Source organism: Osmerus eperlanus, chromosome 7 (genome assembly GCF_963692335.1).
Source record: "Osmerus eperlanus chromosome 7, fOsmEpe2.1, whole genome shotgun sequence".
NCBI lineage: Eukaryota > Metazoa > Chordata > Actinopteri > Osmeriformes > Osmeridae > Osmerus > Osmerus eperlanus.
Window position 1 is genome coordinate 19,582,825 of NC_085024.1, and position 25,325 is coordinate 19,608,149.

Here is a 25,325-nt window from a genome sequence, read left to right on the forward strand (position 1 = left end):
CTTAAAGACAGGAAAGATAAAGCTTATCATAGGACATGGATGTTCCCGCCATTGTTTTGTAAGAATCTCTGTCAAACTCTCTCAGTCTAAACAAAATGGGAGCCTTTCAATAGAATGCGAGATTAAACTCATCTTCAAAATAATCCAAACATCGGTTAACACAAAGAGATCAACTGTTTTTACTGGATGCATGTGGGCAAAAATCAAAAGAGACACAGACCCGGATTTCTTTTCCATATCTTTTATTTAGTCAGCGATGTTTGTGGCCGACTGACGTCAGCCAGACAGGCAGACATGCCCTATGGTGAGCAGCACGACAGGCTTGTTACATGTGGACAGTTTCAATGGCCACACCGAGAAGACAGACAGGTACAGCATACAGCACACACGACCATGCAGGTTAGGCTTCAGTTAGATTGTCCTATTAGCATCATGTCACATTTTCATACACTTTAATGCGAGTCTTAACAAACACAAAGCAGACACAGCAGGCGAATGTACATACAGTGAACGGAAGGCACTGAATGGTTCTGTAGCGATCTTGGGAAACACAGACACCGTTGTAATCATTCAGTGCAGTTGTTGAAATTTCGGACTTGTTCTCTCTGGTGTGTGGGTTAGGAGTGGTAGTCGGATTTGACTGGAGCCAATTTGGCTCCGGATAAGAGGGTCCTGTTGCAAACCTCTTCAGTGGCCCATGCCCCAGATGAAAGCTTTTAAAACCCACCACAGATTAGCCAAGGGGGATCATTTGATTATCTAGAGGATTTATCTCAAGGTACACAAGCAAAGCAGGTTAAAACAGTGGCCTCTTGTAAGTGAATGAAAGGTAGAATTGAGCGAGGCACTTGTGTCGAGGGACGAGGAGGTCGAGATACAGAAAGATGGATGGATGACAGTCAACACGACAGCTATGGGTCTGTGCACTACACCCCTCCCCCCCCTCACCCTATAACCCCCAGCCCCCAACATCCCAAACGACATAAGCGGCCACATAATGAAAAAAAAACCTCATCAGTAACTCTTAACTCCCTCACCATTCCTGTCCTTTCCTGCGTTCAGGTGAATAGTGGCTCAGAACTCCCCACAAACCAACGTGGGTGGTTTTGCGGGAGCCCCAATGCTCCTAAGCCCCCCCCCCCCCCCCCTCTGCCAAAGTTCTGCTTAAACTGAGACCTCCTTGACCTTATCCATAACAGCCTGGAGCTGCTCACGGATCTTTTCGGTGAAGGGGGCGAGCAGGTCGCTGATCTGGTCCACCTTGCCCTCCAGGGTGGAGCGCAGGTCCTGGGCGGTGATCTCCAGCTGTCCCTTCAGACCCTCGGCCTGGGTCTCCAGCTGCTCCCGCAGGGTCTTGGCCTGCTTCGAGAGCAGGGTGTGGAAGCTGACCAAGCGCTCGGCGGCGGTGTCGTGGGCAAGGCTGACGTGCTCTTTCACCTGGTCCATGTTCTGGGTCGTGCGGGACTGGAGCTCACCCAGATAGGTGGCCATGGTGCTGGGGAGGGGAAGGACGGAAGAGAAGGGGAAGGGAGAGGGAGAAGATGGTTAGGATCACACTATCATATTGACATGCAGGGGAAAACAGAGAACTGTGACAGAAGAGACTTGCATTTACATTTAGTCATTTAGCAGACGCTCTTATCCGGAGCGACTTACAGTAAGTACAGGGACATTCTCCCCGAGACAAGTAGGGTGAAGTGCCTTGCCCAGGGACACAACATCATTTGGCACGGTGGGAATCGAACTAGCAACCTTCTGATTGGTAGCCCGATTCCCTAACCGCTCAGCCATATGACCCCCCAGACTTGCAGCACGTTGGAACACATCGTTTTAGTATCATATTATATATTGCTGATATATAATCCCCCTAATCCCGTGTCCCCTCGACTCACTTGCGGATCTCATCTGTGTCCTTGGTCAGGCGTTTCTTCAGCTTGCGTGTGTAGGTGTTGACGCGGTTGCGGACCTCCTCCGTGTTCTGGTCGACCATGCTCTTCAGCTCGGCCAGGTACTGGGTGCTGCGCTCCCTGGCGTCCTGCATGTCTCCCTGCAGCTTGTTGGCCAGCAGCTGCATGTCCTGGGACAGCTGGGTGGCCGTTTCCTGGGCGTAGGGGCCAAGCTTGGTCTGGATGTCCTCCTGGTAGACGCTCAGCTCGGCCATGGTGTCGGTGATCAGGGTGCTGCGGGGGGTCCAGGGGGGAGCGGGGGGGTCAGTGAAGGGAAGACAGTACAAGAGGGGGGGGTGTGTAGAGTGAGGGGTGGTGGTAAAATGGGGGTCGTGGTGGAGTGAGTAAGCATGGGGGGGGAGGGGGGGAAAGTTATGGGGGAGGTAACTATTTTATTGGAGGATGGGTTAAGGTTAGGTATGGGGGTCATTTGTAATTGGAATACAAGGGGGGTTTGCAACAGAGTAAGGAGGCCATGGGTTAGGGTTAGAGAGGGTTAGTCTTTAGGGCGGAGGGTTAGGGTTAGAGAGGGTTAGTCTTTAGGGCGGAGGGTTAGGGTTAGAGAGGGTTAGTCTCTAGGGAAGAGGGTTAGGGTTGGAGAGGGTTAGTCTCTAGGGCGGAGGGTTAGAGATGTTTAGTCTCTAGGGCTAGGGTTAGAGAGGGCAGGGTTAGTCTCGAGGGCTACGGTTAGAGAGGGCGGGGTTAGTCTCGAGGGCGGTGGAAAAAAAGTCAGTAGACGAAACATACTCAAGTTCCCTGCTGAGCTGGGAGCTCTTAATGTTGTCCACAACTCCGTCAGTGTGGGTGTTCAGCTCAGACACAAAGGTCCAGAAGCGCTCCACATTCTCCTCCCAGCGGTCCTGGACAGCTTCTGCCTGGCGTACGACGCGTCCCTGGCAGCCTGAGAGGGACACGAGGGGACACAGGGGGACACAGGGGGACCCGGTGAAGACAGGCAGGCACACATAAGGCACACATAAGGAGATGGGTGTATGTTGAGATTGTATTCAATGGATGCAACAAGTGCCAGTGGTCTAAGCACAATGACTACATTCAAAGGCATAAACATTATATGAAGGAGTTTGAGAAAGCTATGTGTACGTTGATGAAAATTATATTCTATTAAGAGGTTGTAAAGAAGTGGGGGAATTTTGCTTACCAGAGATGACTGCCAGAGCAAGGATCAGTGCAACAGTCTTCATGGTTGATGGTTGATAATTGACAGATACACCTAGAAAATCTGAGATTTAGCTCACCTTCTCAATTCATCTTTGGGTATATCAATATATTAGACTACAGACATACTGTATCTTTGACAATTTCACCAAAATGTGTTAAATATATGTTACATGCTAAAATACGAAAGTATTTTCTTTAATTCTTATCAAACCATCTCTGTCTATACATCAACTACGGAACAGCGGCCAATGCATGCAACTAAAGCTAGCATTAAAGTAAACCGTATGGGCTACAGCCCTACTTATAGTTTAAAAACATCCTCGTTTCTCTACCACCTCTCATCGTTACTCACCTGAGAAGTCCGGTTTCCTCCGTGCTTTGACGCTGGTTGCCAAGGGTATTTATACAGTCCCGAACAAAGCGCGCACGACGCTAGGGGTGCGAGTGTGCGCGTCCACGTGATGCTAACTGTCAGGCGATTTGGAGGACGGCTCATGGTTCCCTTCCACGCTATGTGCCAAGTATGCGTTCGAAGTTCTCACCTTCTTGCGTAGTAGTGTACAGGTGTTTATGTAATGTTTATGTAAACGCGAATGCAATGGTTACGGCTTACTTGAAGTGTTTTGAAAAAAGGCAGATTTATGTTCGAGAAATGGGATCGAGAAAGTTATTTCTTTTTGTGTGGCTCTTAAGAAATGACTTTTCTGAAATTATATCAGAAAGTTGCTATGGACCGATTTAACATACTCTTTCCCCAAAACGATTTTGATGGTTGCTTTAAACAAAATGCCAGTATGTTGTGAACAGTAGTTATATCATAATAGCCTACACATTGTGTGTTATTGTTTATATTGATTTTAGTGCTGCACAGCAAATGGTCTCCACGGGGACAACAAGTTCTACAATGACTAGGCTACTACTTGTATGTGAATGTATTGAAAGATTGAGCGAACATAAAGCATTTGTGTGAATGTTGATAGTCTGACTGGATAGACCAATACAGAGGGTATTGTGATTCTAAGGTGAACTCATTAAAATTCAAACTCTTGACTGTTATGCATTTGAAACCCTTTCTCACCTCAGCCCATCCACTTAAATGTCCCTGTCTGCCTGCCCCCTTGTCATACTTGATTTTAATAACCTGTTATCCAATTAATCGATTTGAACAGAAATTTTAATTTCTCAACACAAAATACGACACATAAAACACATCAACAATCCTACAGGAGTCGTTAAAAGCCATAACGTCTGTTGCCAGCTTCCTGAAACAAGATTTCTGATAGTGCTCAGCACAAACATGATGTGGGGGCATGATAGTTTTGTTTCCAGGGGCATGTTGAGACTTGGGAAGACCTTTCTCTGCTCACAGAAAAGGATTAGGACTGGGTGACAATATGGCATGTGGAGAGGAGTACAAATAAAGTCCACGGACAGTGTTCATAGACAAATAAACAAAACACGATCTTTCCATTTGAATCACCTTTACTGGCCCATTCCATGTACCAGAAATATAACTTTTAACAAACACTTGAATTGTGTGTTTTTGTTCAGAGACCGCTGGGGAATGTGGGCTTTTCTCTCTTCTGCTGTATGTATTTGAATCAGCCAACTGGTCCTCACAATTGCTTGAGGCAATATAGTTACCTGAGGCCCATATTAAGAGCCAAAGGTCTCAACCGGTGTTGTTTTGCAGATGATAAGCAGCTCCGTTTAGCTGCGTATCTGCACATCCACATTCCGTTACCTATGTTTATCTAAGGGACAGGGGCAACCTGAATACAATGGAAGTTGGTCAAAGATGTATCTCCATTGACGTTGCTGTTTGTAGTAGTGAGCAGAGTTTGGTTAACCACCTGGATGGGTTTTAATGGTGATTCTCTGCCGAAATCTTACCTGTCAATCTGACCAAAGTTTGCGCAGCGTTTTAAGATGACGCTAATAACATGCTATTTCAGTTGCGCCGATTCACTTCAGAAGTTCAGTAAGAGCCAACAGAGTGAAGCAACAGGAGTTGAAAGGCAACAAAAACGTCTGCTGTTTTTCTCCAACAGAATGAGTCATGACAATGAGATTCTGTATCTGTACCTCTTGTTCAAGACGTGCTCTTATCAACGATGACAACAAGAGTAGTTCCAGCAGTACTTGTGACCTTTACCCTTTGGGCAAAGAGCAGCAAGGGTCACTTTGATATCTAAAATGCCTTCTTCACCAGAACGTCTCTGGCCCATCCTCTGAAGTTGGGAGTAGTTGTCCAGGGACAGATAGCTGTTGTCTGATTAGGTCAACTAGGTTATCTGTCTCTTCTCTGATTGGTCGGATAGGATATCTGACTAATGGAAGACCCTGCAGTGAACTTCCTGATTGAAAATTGCAGGTGCAGTACATGCTCCTTTCTTACTTTTTTTCTTCTATTTTAATTCAAATGTAATATTTTATTTTGGATGATGTTGCAGACAAGGCAATGCGATTTGTGTGTTTCATCCCCATTGTGTCCATCACTTTAAGATTGAGAGAGTGTCATGTTTGGTAGGTCACCCTGTAGATGTAGAATACCTTTAAAAAGGGAATTACACAGTGTAATCGCACAGTGGAATTACACAGTGGCACCACATGACTCCATGGGGTCATGTCCCATAGTCCCATGAAGCTACATGGCAAGCACAGTCCAGTTCAGTTCTTTATGCTTCAACTCTGGTAACTTCATCCATCACACCTTTTGAAATCCAGTCACGCAACCCTTTTCTCTCAAACGGTTCCGTTTACTTTTCATTTTGGTATAACCTGAGTAGCTTCTTGTCTTTCACTGAGCATGTGGGTTCAACTACAATTCATATTGCTGTTATCAGAAGCTTTCCGGAGTTTTCTTCAGGGTTAATTCACCGTACTTCAGTTTCTTAGGGGAGATTCAAGGGTCACTGGGAGAAGGGGCACACAGTAGGGTGACTATGAAGACTGCTGTTTAGAATACAACTTTTTTTGTAGACTTTGTAAGCTTTCGTTGCTTGAATAGCTGTATGTAGAGTTTGAGTTACTGTGAAAATAAGAAGTGAAAGATGACTGAAGCGTAATCATGACACTAGAACAGCAGGCAGAGACAGACAGACTCACGCACGCACACACGCACGCACACACACACACACACTTACACACACATGCATGCACACACACTTATGCACACACGCGCAAACACACACACATTTAGGCAGACATTTAGACAGACAGACACACTTTCCCAAAAACTCAGTTCCTCCTTGTGGCTGATGTGGTAACACCAAGGTAATGTCCACCAATGTTGGTGAGAGGGCACCAGCAGACAGTGAACGTTCATTACCTCAGTCAGGTCACCTCCGTTCAGACTGTGGTTTGTGGTCAAATCTTTGTGCTGGGGGGAAATTATTCCTTCTCCTTTCAAATGAAGGGTGATGTCACCCACCGCAGTTGTGTTGTTCAGCTGGGATGAGTGTTGAAATAGTGAGTGTACATGTTATAGAGTGTGTGTTTACCCTTTTACAGCCTCAGTCATCTGCTTCTGAGTCAGGAATTATATCGCTGATTCGACTAGTCTGGACTTGACCTACCAAAACCATGTTTCCCATCCATCTTCTTATCCAGATAAAAACACTTGTTGTCTTTTGATGTTATTGCAGTTCTGCTTCCGTACAACTGTTCTAAATGGAAAGTTTCCAGGGTACATCTCTTACAGAGGAGATGCTTCTATTCAAACCAACATTCAAACGGTGTATAGTAAGAGCCTGTCGCCGTTATGGTCAGGGATCGGACACATCTGTTGAACTTAACAGCAGCTTGACAGGCTTCTCACATGCTCTCCTAGCTGGTCCCGAATGAAAACACAACGATTGGGGATCGAGAGGTCAGAAGGTCCTGGTCTAAGTGTGCTCTCTTCCCTGGTCGGGTGCAGAGATCGTATTCTAAAACCGTGTCGTGTTTGGAGGGTTGTGGAAGTAGAGAGGGGGTTAAGTGTGTTCCACGCCAGGACCCATTGGGGGGACAGGAATGTTGTTTGTCTTGAGGCGAGGCGACGTGGGTGAGACCTGGCAGCATGTGAAAGGAGGAGGTAGAAAAGAGAGATGAAAAAGGAAGGAGATGTTGTTCAGGCACACAGTCAGACATGCCCATGTCTGACAAATTATAACATGTCCAGTCCTCAGTGCTTGCTGTGGAGGATATCAGGGAGTGACAGGGCTGGGTAAAGACAAAACAGGACTGGTTGGTGTGTTGCATGAAACAGAGATTTGTTATATATTCTAAACCAACTTCTCCCGATCTCTTCGATCCTCTCAGAAATGTAAGGAGTTTACAAAATAAATAATAATACGTTTCTTCTCATTCACATTTGAGGGAATTATGAAGTGCCACTAGATGGCATACATTTTCCTCTGCTAAATGACCAGGCTTTTTTCTGGTGATGTGGTAGACTAATATTTTTGTCTATTAAAGTCAAAATGTGACTTTAAAGACACATATCATTCTGAACTGTAGCCTATTAGGATAGATTGGGTTAAGTTCATGCTGTCACACAATTGTCTTATTCAAGTTGGCTTGTTTGGACATTACAGTAAACACAGGTTATCCCCCTAGTATTAAAACTATCTGGAGAATGAGACGATACTAACTCAATATGTGAGTTGGAACTTCTTGTCCTAAAATAAATATTAATAAATATTCTATAAAATTATCATTATCGATATACATAACGGTCTTTTTTATTGAGTTTTATCTCAACATTTTGTAATACATCATGTTAAGAATTGGCGTACATTTTCAATTTAAAAAGAAGAAATGTTTAGCTTCTAAGTGGTTCAGTTTGTAAACTCAGCATCTTATTTTTTCACATACAGTAAGTAAGTAAGTAAGACTTTATTTATATAGCACTTTTCATACAAGAATTGCAGCTCAAAGTGCTTTACATAAAATCAATAAAAACAATAATACAAGTGTTGATCTAAAACGTTTAACAAACCAAACTAGCTGCACTCTATCTGCGGTCTCTCGAATCCATCTTAGATCCGAGCTGCCACTTGCAGTTTCTAATAACAGTGGGAATTGTGTTGGGACAATATCATTTGTCAGTGCCATTAGGATGAAACTGGAGTTTAAGATTACAGGTTTAGTTGGTGTTGGAGAAACTCTGGTAGAGGGAGGTGAGCTGGGCCTTCAGGTCCTGGGCGTAGGGGTCCAGCTTCTCCCTCAGGTCCTCAGCATAGGGAGCCAGGCTCTGCTGCACCAGCTCTGCTCTCTGGGTCAGCTGGCTCTGGAGGTTCTCAGCCAGGGGGGCCACACTTTTCTGGAACTCCTGCAGACGTTGGTCGACTCTCTGCCTCAGCTCCTCAGTGTAGGGGCCCAGCTGGGCCTGCAGCTCCTTCACGCTCTGGTCCAGGCTGATCTTCAGCTCCTCGCTCTTCTGCAGCAGGGTGGCTCTCAGGGCGTCTGAGTCCAGGGACTCTGCGTAAGGGGCCAGCTCCTGTTTCAGCTGCTCCACTGTCTGCTGGACCTGGATCTTCATCTCCTCGATGAAGGGCTCCAGTGTCTCATGGGCCCTCGTGAGGTCACGGCTCAAACGCTGACTGATCTCCTCCACCTCCTGGGTAATCTGTGACATCAGGTTCTTGGCCATAGGAGATACCCGTTTATGCAGGGAAACGCCGTACTGGTTGGCCAAGAGAACTGTGTTCGTCATGCGGGCACTTTAAGAAAGAGGAGAGGGAGAATGGTAAGGAAAGATTAGGACAGGTTGGAAACAGTGAATCATTGTGCTAGATGTGTTAGAACCAACAGGGTTTCATATTGAACTTTCCATACTTTCATGACATTATCACATTATTCATCACAAGTCACATGACTTACTTAATATCCTGCCCAAAAGGACTCTTCCTGATTGTCTGGATGACATCATCTGCTGTACTGGTTGCCTTGGCGACATGGTCCCAGAAGGCATCAGTCAGCTGTTCCAGCTGAGGCTTTGGCTCATCAGCGTAGAATAGGTTGGCATGGCAACCTGTAACAACAACACTTTCTTTTTTATGGGTCTTCTAAACTTTTGAAAATGCTTTTTGATACATCCTGCTTTCATAAACCTGTTGTCATTTGAATAATTTGGTATGACACCTTTTTTTATTTCCGTCAAGCACACTTACTCACCTGTGAAAACAGCCAGTGCAAGCACCACAAGCAACTTCATAGTTATCTGTTACACTGTGAAGTAAGCAACAATAACATTGAAGTATGTTTTAATTTGATATACAGTATTTGGACAATGTCTATCGAAACGGACAGCCGAACTTACCTGTGTGAGTGTGCTGGTCAATCTGTCTGTGCGTCCAGCCTCTGTATTGAGTGTGCTGTTAAAATGGTTTGGCATTTGAATATTTATACCTGATCATACAGTGATACTAAAGTCCAGGGGTCAATGCCTCGCTGTCAATCCGGCAGTTTGATAAAGCCACACACACACACCACACACACACACTTTCATCCACATATACAATAAAGTATATATATATTTTATATAGTAAATTATTTGGCTACTTTATATGTTATTTTATATTTTGTATTAGTATTAGGTAGACTTGTACCTTGAGTATAGTTACACCAAATATTTAAGTTGTAGGATTACTATATGTTTAATGTTTGCACCTTCCTGCCAAAGTCAATTCCTTGTCTGTGCAAACTTTCATGGCGAATAAAACCCTTTCTGATTCTGATTCACCCACAGGCTGTGTGGACATTGGGAACGTGACTCAAGACAGAGTCTTTACATTGTGGCCCTTGTGAAATGTGACCCTTCATGGTGCTACATTACAACATAGAAAATATTTACATCAGGTCACACTGATTCATTAGGTTCATACCAGGACATCACATACGTACTTTATAGTCAGTCTTCTGAGTCATCCCTGAAAAAGGTTTCTGTACAACGCTGAAATAAAAATAATACAGACTCTGCTTAATTTGAGGTGAGAAACGTTTTATTTTGCCTGGTGAAAAAGATGGTCCACATTAATTCCCAATCAAACTGATCTTTTTTTACATGAAAAGGACCTTTGTACTACCTGCCCTTGATATCAGAGCACGATTAGATACAACATGTCCAAATGTACTGGTTTGATGTCCTGCCAGTTGTTTCTAGTGCAACTGTGACCCAAACTGTCAAGTAACAAAGAGTTTCAAATTTATCTTGGTGTCAGTATTAAACCATCTCTACTGTATGTTCCAGTTTCCTGCAGCCCCTCAACCAAGGTATAAAAAGAAAACATGTTTTTGTACAATAGTACAGATTTTCTTTCTCTCATGTATTTAACAGTCTAATATATGGATGTAAGCAGGGTAGAAGAAGCCAAACTTATTTCTTTGGAGAAGTTGTGGTGCTTAGGGTTTTTGTCTAACCTGTGTACAGTATGGTAGAATGTGTGAGGGATTTGATAAGTGATATAAGTTTGGGAGACTGGTCACAGGGCTGACTCACGATGAATTCCCCTTAATTGATTTTCCTTGAACTTCACTGAACTCACTATTATTAGCAGCAGGTGAATAAACACACACCCCTCACACACACACACACACACACACACACCCCTCACACACACACCCCTCACACACACACACAACATGACACACACGTTACATGTCTTGTCCACAACGGCACAAGACATCCCCTTTAAAATAAGTCTGGCGCTTAGACAGACAATGATACAGACATGTCTGAAATATCAATCAAAGTTGCAGATATAAGTTTAATATCCAAATCAAACCCCCACGGCACAAATGAAGAGGTGGAGGTGCTTCAGTCCAGTCAGACGTGGAGTTTTCCCTTGCTTGGATTGGCCCTCATTACAAAGTCCTGCTGGAGTGCAAGTGTCTCAGAGGTCAGTTTGGGTAATCTACAGACCATCAGCATTGAAGTACGTGGATCATTGCCCTCTTCTAAATTTCTCTAAATTTCTTCTAAATTTCTCCCGGGAAGGGCTCTTGTCACACTCAAATAGAAACAAATTGTTTCTATCAAAGTGAAGCGCACAAGAGCCACAGTTGAGGACTAGGGTTTCTAGGCTCAATTACCAACAATTTATAACATAAATACGACTAGATAACTGGAGGTGGAATTGGAAACACATTCAACACATTCGTATAAGTTCAATCAAGGACAGGCACTCTCCACAGTGTTTGTGTGTATGTCCTTGCGTGTGTGTGTGTTCATTGTTAGTCTTATGACAAAAGCCAGGAGTGGCCGAAGAAGCAGGAGATAGTATTGACAACATGGCAGTCACTGCTGGACTTTAGTCACACAGCTACAACTCTTCTCCAGACTGCAGTATAAATACAGCGCTGTCCCAGTTTCACACATTCACTCACAACACTTGAATCAACTTCAATACACAGCAAAGAAGTTACTGGTGAGAACAACAATAATGCTTGATTTCAAACTGTTGTGAGGATGTGAGGATATAAGGTGATTGATGTCATTGATGTTTAAATACTGAATAAGATCTTAAATAGAATTGGCTGTTTCTTTTTGTTTTTCAGAGAAGAACCTAATCATGAAAGTGTTTGTGGTGCTTGCGATCGTTGTGGTGTCTGGTAAGTAGCATACAATAGATAATCGATTGATCGATTGGTTCTTGGTGTGCAGTATTTTCAGTGTTTCAGTTAAATTCAATACATTTGAAAATAATTTTTTTACGTAGACTCTTAAGTGCAAAATGGCACCTTGAGACAATCAACGCTGACTCTGAAACTCATTCTGACTATGGTCACACCCAACAGGTTGCCATGCCAACATCTTCTACGCTGATGAGCCAAAGCCCAAGCTGGAGCAGATGACCGATGCATTCTGGGACTACGTAGCCAAGGCAACCCAAACCGCCGAAGACACCATCCAGATGATCAGGAAGTCTCAGCTCGGACAGGATGTCAAGTGAGTCACGCGACTTGACATGTGCTTGTCATCACAGCGAGGGAACTCGATAAAGAATCCACAATGAATCATCTAACGAGTTCCCCCTCATTCTTCTCTAGTGCCCGCATCACGGAGAGCACAGGGCTCGCTAACCAGTACGCTGTCACTCTTCAGGAACAGCTCCCACCTCTGGCCCAAGACCTGATGACCAAGATCACCCAGGAGGCAGAGGTGCTGAGAGAACGTCTGAGCCAAGACCTGACCAGCGTCCGTGGGAAACTGGAGCCCTTCGCTGAAGACCTGAAGATCCAGGTCCAGCAGAGAGTGGAGCAGCTGAAACAGGAGCTGGCCCCTTACGCAGAGTCCCTGGACTCAGACGCCCTGAGAGCCACCCTGCTGCAGAAGAGCGAGGAGCTGAAGACCAACCTGGACCAGAGCGTGAAGGAGCTGCAGGCCCAGCTGGGCCCCTACACTGAGGAGCTGCAGCAAAAAGTGGACCTGCATCTGCAGGAGTTCCAGAAAAGTGTGGCCCCCCTGGCTGAGAACCTCCAGAGCCAGCTGACCCAGAGAGCAGAGCTGGTGCAGCAGAGCCTGGCTCCCTATGCTGAGGACCTGAGGGAGAAGCTGGACCCCTACGCCCAGGACCTGAAGGCCCAGCTCACCTCCCTCTACCAGAGTTTCTCCAACACCAACTAAACCTGGCACACCATCACCACTCTCCCCATTACTCTCTGAGTTTTGACGGCCTACTTGCAGTTCTTCCATCTAACTGTCTATAATGGTGGTCCGCCCTGCAAATTTTCATTTTCTGTACTGTAAAGCAACCTAATAGAAATGGGCATAGGCCTTGAATGTTATATTTATTGAATAGTACAACGTGTACACAGAAAACCAAACCTTTAAGCCTATCAAACATGTAAATATGTTTTACTTTATGCTGTGAAGTTTGAAAATATCCATGTTTTGTCATTTCATTAATTTATAAGAAATAATATATAAAATATAAAATAAAGGGAACATACAAAAACATTGTACATCATTGCATTCTATGGATCAAATAACCATGCCAACATGTCAACATCAGAGAAGAACTAGACTCATATATTCACTCACATATTCGACAAAAAGTAATGTGGAGTCAATCAGTCATGTGGAGTCATTCTCCTTCATTGCCGCTTTTTTTTTTTTCTTAAAAAATATTTAAATGCAAACATGTCCATCTTGCTGGCTTGAATATTAAAGATTTTGACGACCTAGTCTAGGAAAGGTTTTTAGTGATATCGTTAGGCAAGAAACTGCTTCTAAAGTGTCTCCCAGTTCAGCCTACAATGTTGTCGTTTTTTAAAATAATTTTCTATAGTTTGAGTAGCTTCTTAGGCCTCTCCCAAGTCCTGACATGCCCTCTCTCTTTTTTACTCTCCTCCTTTGTCACAGTTCCGTCACACACCACATCAACAGGTTTAGCTAGGGACACACCATAAGCCGTTCACATGTTGGAGCTCGCAGGCGCTGCCTCTCTAACTCTAGCTTAGCTGTCAGAGAGAGAGCACAAGACCCAGCACCTGAGATCTAAGTTACTGTAAACCCCCAGAATGCACAATTAAAACAAACTAATTTGTAAAAGTCTGGCCTTGCGTTGTCTTTTTTTGTGATGATCTGGAAAACAAGGAAAACAGTGAGCTTTTCAAAGTTATTCTTAAAGATCAATTTAGTAATACAGTAATATATTTTTTGGGATAAGAATTTGTTATTCTTAGATAAATGTTGTTCTATGAGGAAAGACAAACAATTCTTAGTATTACTAAACTAATTCCCCTACTCAAGCTGTGAGGAAACAGCCCCACTTTCTTTATGACTCTGTATAAAGTTATTGTTTATTGGTTTCAGTATGAGAAGTCTAGAAACACACCTGACACGTCACAACTCCATATTTGCCAGCATCCAGCGTGGAGGGGCATAGTCCACTGACAACACGACACACACGCACGCACGCACACACACACACACACACACACACACACACACACACACACACACACACACACACACACACACACACACACACACACACACACACACACACACACACACAAAGGCCTCCTGGGTGACCCTGACACTCACAAGCAGACCATAAAAGCAAAAACATGCAACAAGTTACTTTCAAAGGCAGCAACAAAGTATGTAGTGGTGTTGACACTGTGTGCAGGAGAAATCTGAAAACAGAAAGATAATCCAAAAGAAAAACATGTAATGTCAGAAGCATGGGGTTGTTCTTCTGAAACCTGTCAGAATAGTGATTGTGGAAAATCTTTGTTTTATTTTGCTTATTTTCCTTCAAGCCAGACTGGGCCTTGATATATAAATACAGGAAGTGAGAGATGAAGAGTGTTAGAGAGAGAGGGAGAGAAGGAGAAGGAGAGAGAGAAGGAGAGAGAGAGGGAGAGAGAAGGAGAGAGAGAGGGAGAGAGAGAAGGGGAAAGAGGGAGAGAGAGAGGGAGGGAGGGAGAGAGAGAGAGAGAGAGAGAGAAAGAGACGGATAGAAGGAGAGAGAGAGGGAGAGAGAGAGGGAAAGAGAGAGAGAGAAAGAGAGCGAGAGGGAGGGAGAGAGAGAAGGAGAGAGAGGGGAGAGAGAGGGATAGAAGGAGAGAGAGAGATGAGAAGATGAGAGGACCCTACAGATACAGTGTCTGCATGCCTGCTGTGTTGAGGGTCTCTGGTGGATCTGGAGATAAAAGGGAGATAGGGATATAAACATCACAAATGTGTATCTGTGTATATGTTTGTAATTTGTTTATTTTTTTCAACCCTAAAGCTACAATGTAACATGCAGGTCCTAGTTAGCTTTGGGACACATTGTTTTCTGATTACCCAGGGGTAGCGATTCACAGATGTTCCTAAGAATTATCTTGCTATTCAGTTGTCAAAGCTCTTAGAAATGAAAATCATTTCAGTTTATTACTCAGTCTCTAGTTGGGCTGTAGCTACTTGTGCCCTCTAGTGACTGTAACTGTGATTGCTGTGGTTGCAGCTGGTGCGAGTACAGCACGGTGGCAGAGCATTTGGCTGCAGATCAAGAAATTGAAGGTTCAAATCCCCCCATGGACTATACATTGCAAAAATAGTATATAATGATCTAACTTAATCCAAAAGGATGAAGGTAGAGTGGAAGAATGGAAAGTGTGGTCATCAAGGAGCTCCAGAACCTACTAAATAATCGACAAAACGCACTGGTAGTTCACTTGCCCCACTTGAAATATGTTCCTATTACACAATGTCCCTTTTTTTCATATGTCCTGTGATTCTCCACTTCAGCCTGTTGCTTTAAAAGACGCCGATCAGTTTAGGTATTTCGGCAGTTCAAAAATGTTGTCTCAGTATGCAAATTAACCGTCTGACACAACAGACAGGATACAGAATAATCCCCAACTTAAATATATGTTTCAACACTACACAACAGAATGTTGTCTGGCGGTTAATTAAGTTGTAAAAAAAACATTTAACCTATGTAACTTTGCCATTCACCCTATAGTCTGCCTACAGTAGACCTATGTTTATTTGAAAGCTGTTGTAATCTAAAAGATCTAAAATTGCGTAATTAATTATAATAGTCTAAGTCAGCCTAGTGGTCTTCCATAGGACATGACATCGGATCTGACTCAGTGATATTGGTCCAAGGATTTGTTTTGGTGATCAACCATCAGTGATATCAAATTGTGATGTTGCTGCTGTTCATGATGAATAATAATGATGGTGGTGTCAGAATTTGGTGTCTCTTATTAGCGCTTAAGGTGAGACATATTATTAGTCTAAATAAAAATGAAAGCATTTACACTTTTTATGTCCTGCGGTCTATCATGTGCTAAATCTCATCTTCAGTTGGAATTTAGATTTACCGTGACCGTAAACAAGTTTGTGTTGTGAGGTTTTGTGTGGAACTATAGTAGGCCTACACAGGTTCACTATTCACCAACTAACACAGGCCTATAGGAAATGTGCCAATTATAAGCTTTTCTTTATATTTTTACATAAGAAAGTATGGGCGTTTATAGTTGACTAATCTCAGGGCTGTTGAACCGTGGCCTGTACTGGTTCGTGTTGGAACTCTGTGTCCACAAGTGTAGACTACCTTTCTCAGGTTGATCATCATCTTAAAACTGACCGAATTAGTCTGAATTTAGTCAATCTGTAATGAGACAGTTTTGTATTTAGAGCAGGTCCAACACATATATTTTGTGGGTAGTCAAGCGTGTGACATTAGAACCTGCCCTCTTTCCACATGGCTTCCAATGTAAGTGGGAATCATTTTATTACAATGTCTTTATCCAAATGTATGACTTAGTTATGGCCTATGTGAGAGGATATGTGTACATGCATAATGTTTACACACAATACGTGCAAACTGCTGTCTTAAATGACACCCATTTAAATGGGTGTCACTTCAGGCTATTTAACAGGATAGGCTGGATCTTGGTGTGTTCTTTAGACTGGCGTACCTCCCATCTCCACATCACAATTTTGTTACGGTTGTCAGGGACACAATCTATGACTTAACCACACAATGTACAGTCTCTATAGATGGTAATCCTCTGTTAGCGCTGACAAGTGGCAGGATTAAACAGATTGGGAGGAAACTTGAATATAAACAAGTAACAGGGCCAGAAGGACATCTGCTCATTGCTTATCCTCCAGTTGCTCCAGAACTATCATCTGTCAGAATCAATACAGACAATGTCTGTGTTCCTGTTACTCCTGGCTGCTCTGAAACAACAGATATGTGCTATGGTAAGAAGTGGTCTCACTCTATTCCTAATTTACTTTATTATTTCATTAGTTCCACCAGCGTGCAGGTGGCTTATCCTTATACTTATGCATTTGTACTGAATGTGGTGTCCCTTTTGAGTTCATCAGTGTTCATGGTGTCGGTGTGTTTTGCACGTTTCACAGCCAACAGCTTCAATAGGAGGTACAGTAGCCTATAAAATATATTGAATCAAAAAGTTTTAGACTAAAACTAACGGTTGTAACATAATCAAAACATCATGGTTTGTCTGGCAAGTCGGGCTAACAATGCGCAGTGGGCTACCTGGGGTTTTTCGGATTCTTTACATGATTGAGGGGAGTCAGGTGGCTGAGCGGTTAGGGAATCGGGCTAGTAATCTGAAGGTTGCCAGTTCGATTCCCGGCTGTGTCAAATGACGTTGTGTCCTTGGGCAAGGCACTTCACCCTACTTGCCTCGGGGGGTATGTCCCTGTACTTACTGTAAGTCGCTCTGGATAAGAGCGTCTTCTAAAAAAAAAAAAAAGACTAAATGTAAATGATTTTGGAGATCAAAGACGATTACTGATGCCTAAGGCCCCGTTTAAACTTGGTTTTAAAATGCGTTTGGGTGATCCGAACACAAGTGTGCGGCCGAGACATTGCCCTTCACACCTGCAGTGTGTAGCCTAGTTTACGAAAGACACATCACTGGCTAGCTAAGAAAACAAAGGTTTCAAGAATTTGTATGGGATACTACAATTGTTGAGATTGACATGGCAAAGTAATTTGTGACATGCAAATGAGCGTTTACACAATTTTTTTAGACCACCTCGCAGGTGTTTTTTTTACTCTACAGGGTTTTTTTGCCCAAGACGAAGCATTTTAAAACCAAGAAGGCTAAACGGGGTCTTACATTACTGTACCAACGACACGGTAACTCCGCATTCTCACACTCACCCTATTAGACGAGAAATGAATCCAAGTGAGTAATACTTTTTTTTTACACTCTTTGTCTATAGACGTTGACGGCCAGGAGAATGAAAGATACCTGGACATTTATGATATCAACAAAGGTAAATGTCAGAGAACTAACTGTGTATAGTAAAAAAAACACTGCCTTCCAAACTCCCTGCTTGTGACACAGTGAATGGCATTTCCAACACTCAGGTCTTGATCTGCATGAGGGTGACATACTGCTGAAGTCTGTAAGTAGGCCTAGTATATATTTTCAATGTAATGTAGCTTTATAAATCCTGCTAAACCATTAGCCTATGATCGTGCAGCCAGACAGATCAATCGACAAAACAGTGATTTACCACTTCAGTTGTTGTCCCACAGAGCTCTAAGGAATTTGTTTGTGTTCCATATGACGTGTGTTTCTTCACAGGAAAATTTAAGGAACGTCATTCTGGGGGACCAATACCGATGGGACACCCCAGTCCCCTATGTTTTGGAACCCAGTCTTGGTAAGGCATCTGAAATGGTTCTCTGTGTAGCTTAATCACGGACACTGTTTTCCTAACATGACGCCCCATGGTTTGTAATTCATCTTTCCCAGCGCAAAGATGTGTTATTGTGTTATTGTATGGATAGATGTCAATGCAAAAGGAGTGATCCTACGAGCCATGGAGCAGATTCGCCTGAGAACATGCGTGGACTTCAAGCCTCGCGACACTGAGCCCAACTACATCTCCATGGTCAAGAACGAGGGGTAGGATGCCAGTACCTGTCAAATAAGTTTGGTATATTCTGTCTCCCTCCCTTCCTGATGACTTTGTTTGGTTTTCCTAAGATGTTATTCCTACGTTGGTAATCAACGATGCGGCAGCCAAACCCTGTCGATTGGTCAGTGGTGCGACCAGCATGCCACTGTGGAGCATGAGTTCCTCCATGCTCTGGGATTATGGCACGAGCAGTCCAGATACGACAGAGATGACTATGTGTCTATCATCTGGGACCACATTGAAAAAGGTGTCTATTCTTTTCAGTTCTAGAATTCAGTGTTTCACTTCAAGCGAGGAAGAAACGGTTATATTTCTTGCAATAACTAAAAAACATTCAAACATCTCACTATTCAGAAAGGCAGCACAATTTTGACAAACAAAGTGCAAGTCAAACCACCACCCTGGGAACTCTATATGACTACAACTCAGTGATGCACTACGGCAAAGATGCCTTTAACAACGGCAACGGATCCACCATCATCACTCTTCAGTCCGAGTTCCAGGATGTGATTGGCCAACGCCTGGAAATGAGCCCCAACGACGTCCTGAAGATAAACCTGCTTTATAATTGCAGTAGGCTAAGTTAAATATTTATATTTAATCAGTAAAATTACTGCTGTACACGGTAATGTTAGTGTCATTAGGTCATAAAAATACGAATATACTATATGGGCATTGCAGAAGTGTATCTCATAGAGTTTTAAACAATGGAGAATTGTGGTGTGCTTGGAGTGCCTTGGCAGTTTACCTTGGTCACCATTCACCTTGTATCCCCTGGTGTGTTGGCTGATTTGTGAGTAGTGCTCTTTTTTTCATCATGAAGAATCTTCAGTTACCTTCATGGAGTCCTGCAGTTTTGACAGTATGTGTAGCATGACCCTTTGTGCCAGGGGCAATGCCAGCTGGGAGAGGGTTAGCAGTGCCCAGGGTGGGCCTGTTTCAGATCACACCCATCAGGGGGCGCTAGAGGGTAGGTTAGCAAGACAAAATGTATACAAATACTTGGACCATTTTTATCCTTCTGTGGTGCCTCATATTAAAGTACTGTCCTTTGCAGCCAGAATAGCCATGCCTGGATACAACTCTTCTCTCTACAACAGTAAGTATTATTTTATCATATATATGTATATTTGTATTATACTTCCTCTCTTGCTTTGATTTTGTATCTCACAAATGCTGCTCCAAATGTTATGGATAACAGCACAACCTATTGGATGGGTCAGTTATTTACTAAATAATTTGATCCGACAAAATGATCCGGCCCTTTCTCTGCCAAACTATGGATTTTACTTTATATGTTTTACAGAGACAAACCCTGTTCTTGAAAACAAGACCTCAATCCATCAAAATGGTGAGTCAATTTGTTTTATAAAGACATATTACACATTAATACTGAGTTATAACCCTGACTTATTTTTGCAGATAGCGTCGGCTTTTTCATGCACTACAGCACGGCTTTGGTCAGAGAGGGAGAGGGAGCCAAGATGCAGAGCAGGACTATGATGCCTGTCAGGTCATTCCAGTGTCTACAGTTCTACTACTTTCACAGCGGGGGCACCCAAGACCTGCTCAACATCTGGATTAGGGAATACAGAGATGGTCCAAATGAAACCATCCACCTCATGGGCCAGATCACAGGTGAGGATAATGTTGAATGTCTTTGAAGTCCTGCTAAGTTCAAATGGTTTTGCGATTTGGTTTCTTTCGTCATTCCTCTCGGTCTCTCTTGATCCTAACCGACCTCTCTTTCTATCTTTCCCTCTCTCCAAACCTTGCTACTCTCCCAGGTCCACCATCGAACCGCTGGCAGCTGCACCACGTGCCTCTGAACGCCCACGGAACCTTCCAGGTGGAGTTTGAGGTGCGCAAAGGAGCCGGAATCTCTACTGGAGGTTTCTCCATCGACGACATCAACCTGTCAGAGACCGAGTGTCCCCATCACCTGTGGCAAATACCAAACTTCGATCACGTCCTGACAACCAGTGAGGTGGGCACGATTCTGAAGAGTCCCAGGTTCTACTCTGCGGAGGGCTACGGGATCCAGTTGTTCGTACAACTCAACTCCGAATACTTTGGGCTCTTCTTCCACCTGGTGTCCGGTCCCTATGACGACCAGCTCCAGTGGCCTTGTCCTTGGAGGCAGATGACTGTCCAGGTCCTGGACCAGAACCCTCAGATCCAACAGCGCATGTCCAAGCAGATTAGCATCACCACTGACCCCGAACGCACTTTTACTACCAGTATGTACAAAAGATGTGTCCGGCTTCACAGTTGGTTGAACACACACAAGACACTGGAAAATCAATCAAGTATTAATGTTGTTCTGAGTGCTTGAAACAATACCAAACTTGTATGTTGCTCTTTTGAAATAAGTATTTGCCCGTATTGTATATTAACGCAAATGTTTCCCTTCTCTTCTCCAACATAACATCCAGGCAAAGGCAATACATTGTTTTACTGGGACAAACCCCAAATGTTTGGATTTCAGCTTGTTGACTCCAGCACTGACTCCTTTTACTACGCCGGTCCTAACCTTGGCTATCGTAACGTCCTGTCTTACAATGCACTCTGGTCAGGAAGCTTTATGAAGGGGGGCGATGTCTTCTTTCTACTAAGCTTTGATGGTAGGCATCTACATCTGAGCATGCTCCAAAATGTTGAGCGGGATTTGTCATAAACCATCCTTTCAGTTTACGTCCCCTGTATGTTTCCATGGTGAAGGAGTAGTGACTGACTAATTTCTTTGTCTTTTGTGCTGTCTGGACAAGTTAAATTGTCACATATTACATGTCACTCTGCTATCCTTATGAATCAATAACCTTTAACGGCAGGTTTTCTGTGTAATCCAGCAGGTAAGTTGATTTATAACACGGTCATGTACACAGTTTCTTTACTGTTTAGATCCAAACCACGGTACTCATCTTGAAAATACACCTTTGGACTGGGACTGAGTTAGCTTCACTGTGGTGAACTATAAATAACATGTGGCTGACACGTTTTGTATACCAGATATATCAAGTCTTCATATGAACCGGTCAGATCTTCCCAATCCTCGCCTGAAGACTGACTTCCGTCATTTCTCACAGAGTGACAGAGCAGATGAAGAGATGTGCTTGAACCAACTGTGAGAAACCTATACATGTTAACTGTTACAAGACCAGACATTAAGACACAACAGACCCAAATTGAACATACAGACAGGATATGTACAGTAGCCACTATAAGCAGACTATTGTAAAAAGCTATTAGGCTCAGGCATAAGAGAACCACACATTAGACATACAAATGTACACTGTAGGTTTTAAAGACAAGACACACGTTTAGAAGTTGACACACAGTTAAGATGTTCAGCAACAATGTCCCCTTTTTGACAGGGGCAGGACTGCATCATCATCAACAACATCAGCTACTGAGGCAGTAACCTCATCTATAACAGTAACATCATCTATAACCAGGTATGTTTGCTCTCTTGCTTGTTGCTGTTTGACTCTAGAAATGTGTGAGTCGACTACAAAACTATTTCTAAACGACAATAGTCACTCTAAGTAGACAATTGTAAGAAGCTATCAGACCATGCATGTAAAATCCACACATGGCACACACAAATGCATAAATCGACTATGTACAGTGAAATATTTAGGTTTGAAGACAAGACATACATTTATAGGTTGACACATTGAGAGAGCTCACCAACAATTTCACCTGTTTGACAGAGGCATCACTGGGACTCAGGCAGTAACATCATCTGCAGCCAGGTATGTCTCCTGTCTGGTTTTAATGTGGGAGTTGATAACAACATTATTCTTACAGTAAACCCGGAAACCAATTTTGTCAAACAAATTATGAAAATATTTATTGGACAAGGCCATTTTAAACACCAATAAATAACCACTGTCCAGATTCATGCTGTGTTATGTAACAATATTTTTGCAGTTTTCGTAATCTAGTTCTCAATCTCTCACCACCCACACAAAATCATACGTATACTTTTGAATTTCACAGTTTTTTGGATTTTAATGAATGGTTAATTTGTAAATTACTATACACTATCCCATAATCTTACCAGTACTTGTTTATAGTTTATTCACAGATGTCGTACTTCTCCTTCTGGTTTTCCTTATGGCCTTGCTACTACCCTGCTGACCCATGTTCTGAGACCACAGAGAAACTCAGAACACATGCAGCCAGGGATAAAACACTGGCTTTTGTTTTCTTTGTTTGAGCTATATGAGAGTTTGAGGTATATTACAGTGTAATGTCAAATCTGGTGTTTTACTGTCTTTGCTTCATAGACATGAACATGTTAGATCACAAATCTTCCAAAGGGTTGTTGTGAAATCATGGACAATCATGTTAGTCATGGAATGAAGTGAAGCATCAGTCGGCAATTCTTTTTAGTGACTGGATTTGTTCTGAAACCTCTTGATGAGAATCATTAGAGGGCTCTAGAACTGTGTAGGACTAGCAAACAGACAGCTTCATGATGTGGAAACTGAGGTTTGGTTGGTCAGAAGTCACATGCTTGTCACGCTCAGACAAGATAGGGTCTCTCCATGACAATTGTTCTCACAGAAATGTCACTGATGCGATCACTGCAGATGCATTCCATGTCTACACATAATTGTGCAGATACAGAAAAGCTGGAAAAACCTGCTGAACTCAGGGTCATGAGACATCTGAAGAACTTAACATTAGCAAATATATTTGGAATGGACAAAATGTTCCTCGTTGTGAATCATGTATAAGAAAATGCTGACGTTATAATAAACGTGATATTATTAAGAATTTGATGAGATTGTGTTGGCGATATGTTTAATTGAAGTTGAAAGGTCAAGATTGGGAACATGGTTAAGTGAAGATTTTATAGTTAATTGTGTTTTTTATACTTTTAAAACCCTGGATCAGTATCATTTTATTTTAAAATGTTTTTTTTGTTTTGTTTTTAAGACCTATATAATCATCTATAAACAGCATAAGAGTAGTTTAATGGTCACTTAAAACCTTTTAAAAAATCTATTAAGAGTTCTCAGAGAAAATGTTGTGAGATTTTGTTTAAGAAAGTGCAAGGAAATAAAATGGAAATAAAATATATTTGTGACATGAATTTATGCAATCACAAGACATGTTTTCTAGACAAGTTTTCGCAGTAAGACAATGGCCGGGTTTCCCAGATTTGTTAAGAAGCTCTTAACGCTAAGAGCTTCTTAGGAGCGTTCTAAGAGCGTTCTAGAGCGTTAGAACGCTCTTAAGAAGCTCTTAGCGTTAAGAGCTTCTTAACGAATCTGGGAAACCCGGCCAATATCTGTTCCATGCTGATGATAATGAACCGTTTTTGAAATGCCAGCACAGAATGATCATAATGATGTTTGCGAAGGAATCCTCTCCACACGTGAAAACGATAGAGGCTTGACAAACTGCCATCTTCTAAAACAAAGATTTATCAATTTTGTGTGACAGTCAAGTTAGAACTTGACCGTCACTATTCGAATGTTATTCGAATGTTTAATCTTCTTTTCAACTCTCTTTTATTTGTCAATAACTATATTTATTCAGTATATGATATTCCTGTCTCTGAGACTCATGGACAACTGTCTGATAATAAATTAGGAATAAGTATTGTGTCTGTCCTTATGTTTTCCTCTCCAACAACACAAGGTGTGTCCACTCTGCATGTCACTGTCACAGCCATGTTCATCCAGATCTTGACTAATAAACTGCATCCAAATCCCCCAATAGAAATGTCAAAAGTGTGTGTACAAATATACTGTCATTTATAATTAGCACTGGTACTATATTTAATTTGTCATTTTAAACCAGTGTAGTAATATGTCCAATGCTCTTAATTAAGCAATTAAGATCAAGTAATTAATCTTTAGGGATCTTTAATCCATACAGGTATTACAGAGATGTCTTTTAAAATAAAATATTGAGTATTCATAGCCGAAAATTTTGTTTTGTAACATGTGTAGTGCATGATATACATGCATGTCTCCATTAGAAGCCATTTGATTTGTAAAATGCACATTTTCAGGGGTCGTTTCATATGTGTGTCAGTGATTCAGCATCACTGACACACACATGGCTTTTACATTTACATTACATTTTAGCAGACGCTCTTATCCAGAGCGACTTACAACAAGTACAGGGACATTCCCCCGAGGCAAGTAGGGCGAAGTGCCTTGCCCAAGGACACAACTTCATTTTGCACGGCTGAGAATTTGCACGCCTCTTGTATTATTTCAAAAGGCATTGAATGGCTTAAGTCAATTGGAACCAAGACACCTGCAGACAGGACATGTAACAGAAGATGAGTTGTGTTACTGTAGACAAAGGAACATGTCAGGAGGAAAGGGCTTGAAAAATCCACACTTTCAACACCAGTCCTTTGTGACTTGAAAACCTGCTTAGGTATTTCCTTTATGTCTGAAAGAGAAATATGAACTTCTACTGCTTTATAAGTACTTTCTGATTCAAAACCTAAATTCAGTTGATGAGGAGTCATAACCAGTCAGTAATGGTCCCTAACGTAAGAGTTTTATTTTTGACAGACTTGTTTTTAAATTCCTGCACTTCGTAAAATAGAATTTTAATTGAATTAAAACGTCATAGCTTTTAAAATCTCTTGATTACCTCTCAGGAGCACCTCAAGATTATGTATTTCACTACATTTCTTATAGTGAGCTTAACTGTCTCACAAACATTGAGTCTGGTAAGAGTTTTTTGTCAATTTGTCAATGTAACAATTTTTTGAGTATATTAATAACCACGTTTTAACCTGAACACTAATCATGTATATATTGTCC

The 25,325-nt window shown here is 42.5% G+C and overlaps 4 protein-coding genes and 3 long non-coding RNA genes across 7 annotated transcripts; 5 read left to right on the plus strand and 2 right to left on the minus strand.

Annotated features, from left to right (window-relative positions):
- Positions 1–225: 225 nt before the first annotated feature.
- Positions 226–3,559, minus strand: apoeb (apolipoprotein Eb). The gene is made up of 5 exons (XM_062465655.1): positions 3,478–3,559; positions 3,106–3,177; positions 2,694–2,847; positions 1,893–2,180; positions 226–1,495 (listed from the first exon to the last, which is right to left on the minus strand). The coding sequence occupies exons 2-5, from the start codon at positions 3,146–3,148 to the stop codon at positions 1,165–1,167; spliced, it is 816 nt and encodes a 271-aa protein (XP_062321639.1). The 5' UTR covers positions 3,149–3,177; positions 3,478–3,559; the 3' UTR covers positions 226–1,164.
- Positions 3,560–7,824: 4,265 nt separating this feature from the next.
- Positions 7,825–9,453, minus strand: LOC134023499 (apolipoprotein A-IV-like). The gene is made up of 5 exons (XM_062465662.1): positions 9,430–9,453; positions 9,285–9,338; positions 8,991–9,141; positions 8,165–8,830; positions 7,825–7,965 (listed from the first exon to the last, which is right to left on the minus strand). Exons 2-4 carry the CDS (start codon positions 9,322–9,324, stop codon positions 8,254–8,256), a joined length of 768 nt encoding a protein of 255 aa, XP_062321646.1. The 5' UTR covers positions 9,325–9,338; positions 9,430–9,453; the 3' UTR covers positions 7,825–7,965; positions 8,165–8,253.
- A 1,997-nt stretch (positions 9,454–11,450) lies between these two features.
- LOC134023498 (apolipoprotein A-IV-like) lies at positions 11,451–13,047 on the plus strand. The gene is made up of 4 exons (XM_062465661.1): positions 11,451–11,536; positions 11,667–11,720; positions 11,907–12,057; positions 12,159–13,047. The coding sequence occupies exons 2-4, from the start codon at positions 11,681–11,683 to the stop codon at positions 12,733–12,735; spliced, it is 768 nt and encodes a 255-aa protein (XP_062321645.1). The 5' UTR covers positions 11,451–11,536; positions 11,667–11,680; the 3' UTR covers positions 12,736–13,047.
- Positions 13,048–17,831: 4,784 nt separating this feature from the next.
- On the plus strand, positions 17,832–18,207 carry LOC134023525 (uncharacterized). Its single transcript, XR_009930783.1, has 3 exons — positions 17,832–17,871; positions 17,966–18,003; positions 18,186–18,207. It is a non-coding gene; the product is annotated as an uncharacterized LOC134023525 (long non-coding RNA).
- Positions 18,208–18,363: 156 nt separating this feature from the next.
- Positions 18,364–20,857, plus strand: LOC134023857 (meprin A subunit beta-like). Its single transcript, XM_062466216.1, has 5 exons — positions 18,364–18,509; positions 18,591–18,769; positions 18,877–19,095; positions 19,945–20,160; positions 20,310–20,857. Exons 1-5 carry the CDS (start codon positions 18,364–18,366, stop codon positions 20,855–20,857), a joined length of 1,308 nt encoding a protein of 435 aa, XP_062322200.1.
- On the plus strand, positions 19,354–19,873 carry LOC134023523 (uncharacterized). The gene is made up of 3 exons (XR_009930781.1): positions 19,354–19,492; positions 19,580–19,621; positions 19,829–19,873. It is a non-coding gene; the product is annotated as an uncharacterized LOC134023523 (long non-coding RNA).
- A 106-nt stretch (positions 20,858–20,963) lies between the features above and the next one.
- LOC134023522 (uncharacterized) lies at positions 20,964–23,542 on the plus strand. Its single transcript, XR_009930780.1, has 5 exons — positions 20,964–21,146; positions 21,532–21,646; positions 21,897–21,977; positions 22,236–22,277; positions 22,602–23,542. It is a non-coding gene; the product is annotated as an uncharacterized LOC134023522 (long non-coding RNA).
- The last annotated feature ends 1,783 nt before the right edge of the window (positions 23,543–25,325 follow it).

Excerpts from the sequence above, each read along its gene's own strand:
- apoeb (XM_062465655.1), bottom strand. The coding sequence starts at position 3,148 with ATGAAGACTGTTGCACTGATCCTTGCTCTGGCAGTCATCTCTG. Across the intron at positions 2,848-3,105 it reads TGCTCTGGCAGTCATCTCTG|GCTGCCAGGGACGCGTCGTA; the intron begins GTAAGCAAAATT and ends TGTCCCTCTCAG. Across the intron at positions 1,496-1,892 it reads GACACAGATGAGATCCGCAA|CACCATGGCCACCTATCTGG; the intron begins GTGAGTCGAGGG and ends TCCCCTCCCCAG.
- LOC134023499 (XM_062465662.1), bottom strand. The coding sequence starts at position 9,324 with ATGAAGTTGCTTGTGGTGCTTGCACTGGCTGTTTTCACAG. Across the intron at positions 9,142-9,284 it reads TGCACTGGCTGTTTTCACAG|GTTGCCATGCCAACCTATTC; the intron begins GTGAGTAAGTGT and ends TTGTTGTTACAG. Across the intron at positions 8,831-8,990 it reads CCTTTTGGGCAGGATATTAA|TGCCCGCATGACGAACACAG; the intron begins GTAAGTCATGTG and ends TCTTTCTTAAAG.
- LOC134023498 (XM_062465661.1), top strand. The coding sequence starts at position 11,681 with ATGAAAGTGTTTGTGGTGCTTGCGATCGTTGTGGTGTCTG. Across the intron at positions 11,721-11,906 it reads TGCGATCGTTGTGGTGTCTG|GTTGCCATGCCAACATCTTC; the intron begins GTAAGTAGCATA and ends CACACCCAACAG. Across the intron at positions 12,058-12,158 it reads CAGCTCGGACAGGATGTCAA|TGCCCGCATCACGGAGAGCA; the intron begins GTGAGTCACGCG and ends ATTCTTCTCTAG.
- LOC134023857 (XM_062466216.1), top strand. The coding sequence starts at position 18,364 with ATGTGTTATTGTGTTATTGTATGGATAGATGTCAATGCAAAAGGAGTG. Across the intron at positions 18,510-18,590 it reads TCCATGGTCAAGAACGAGGG|ATGTTATTCCTACGTTGGTA; the intron begins GTAGGATGCCAG and ends GGTTTTCCTAAG. Across the intron at positions 18,770-18,876 it reads CTGGGACCACATTGAAAAAG|AAAGGCAGCACAATTTTGAC; the intron begins GTGTCTATTCTT and ends CTCACTATTCAG.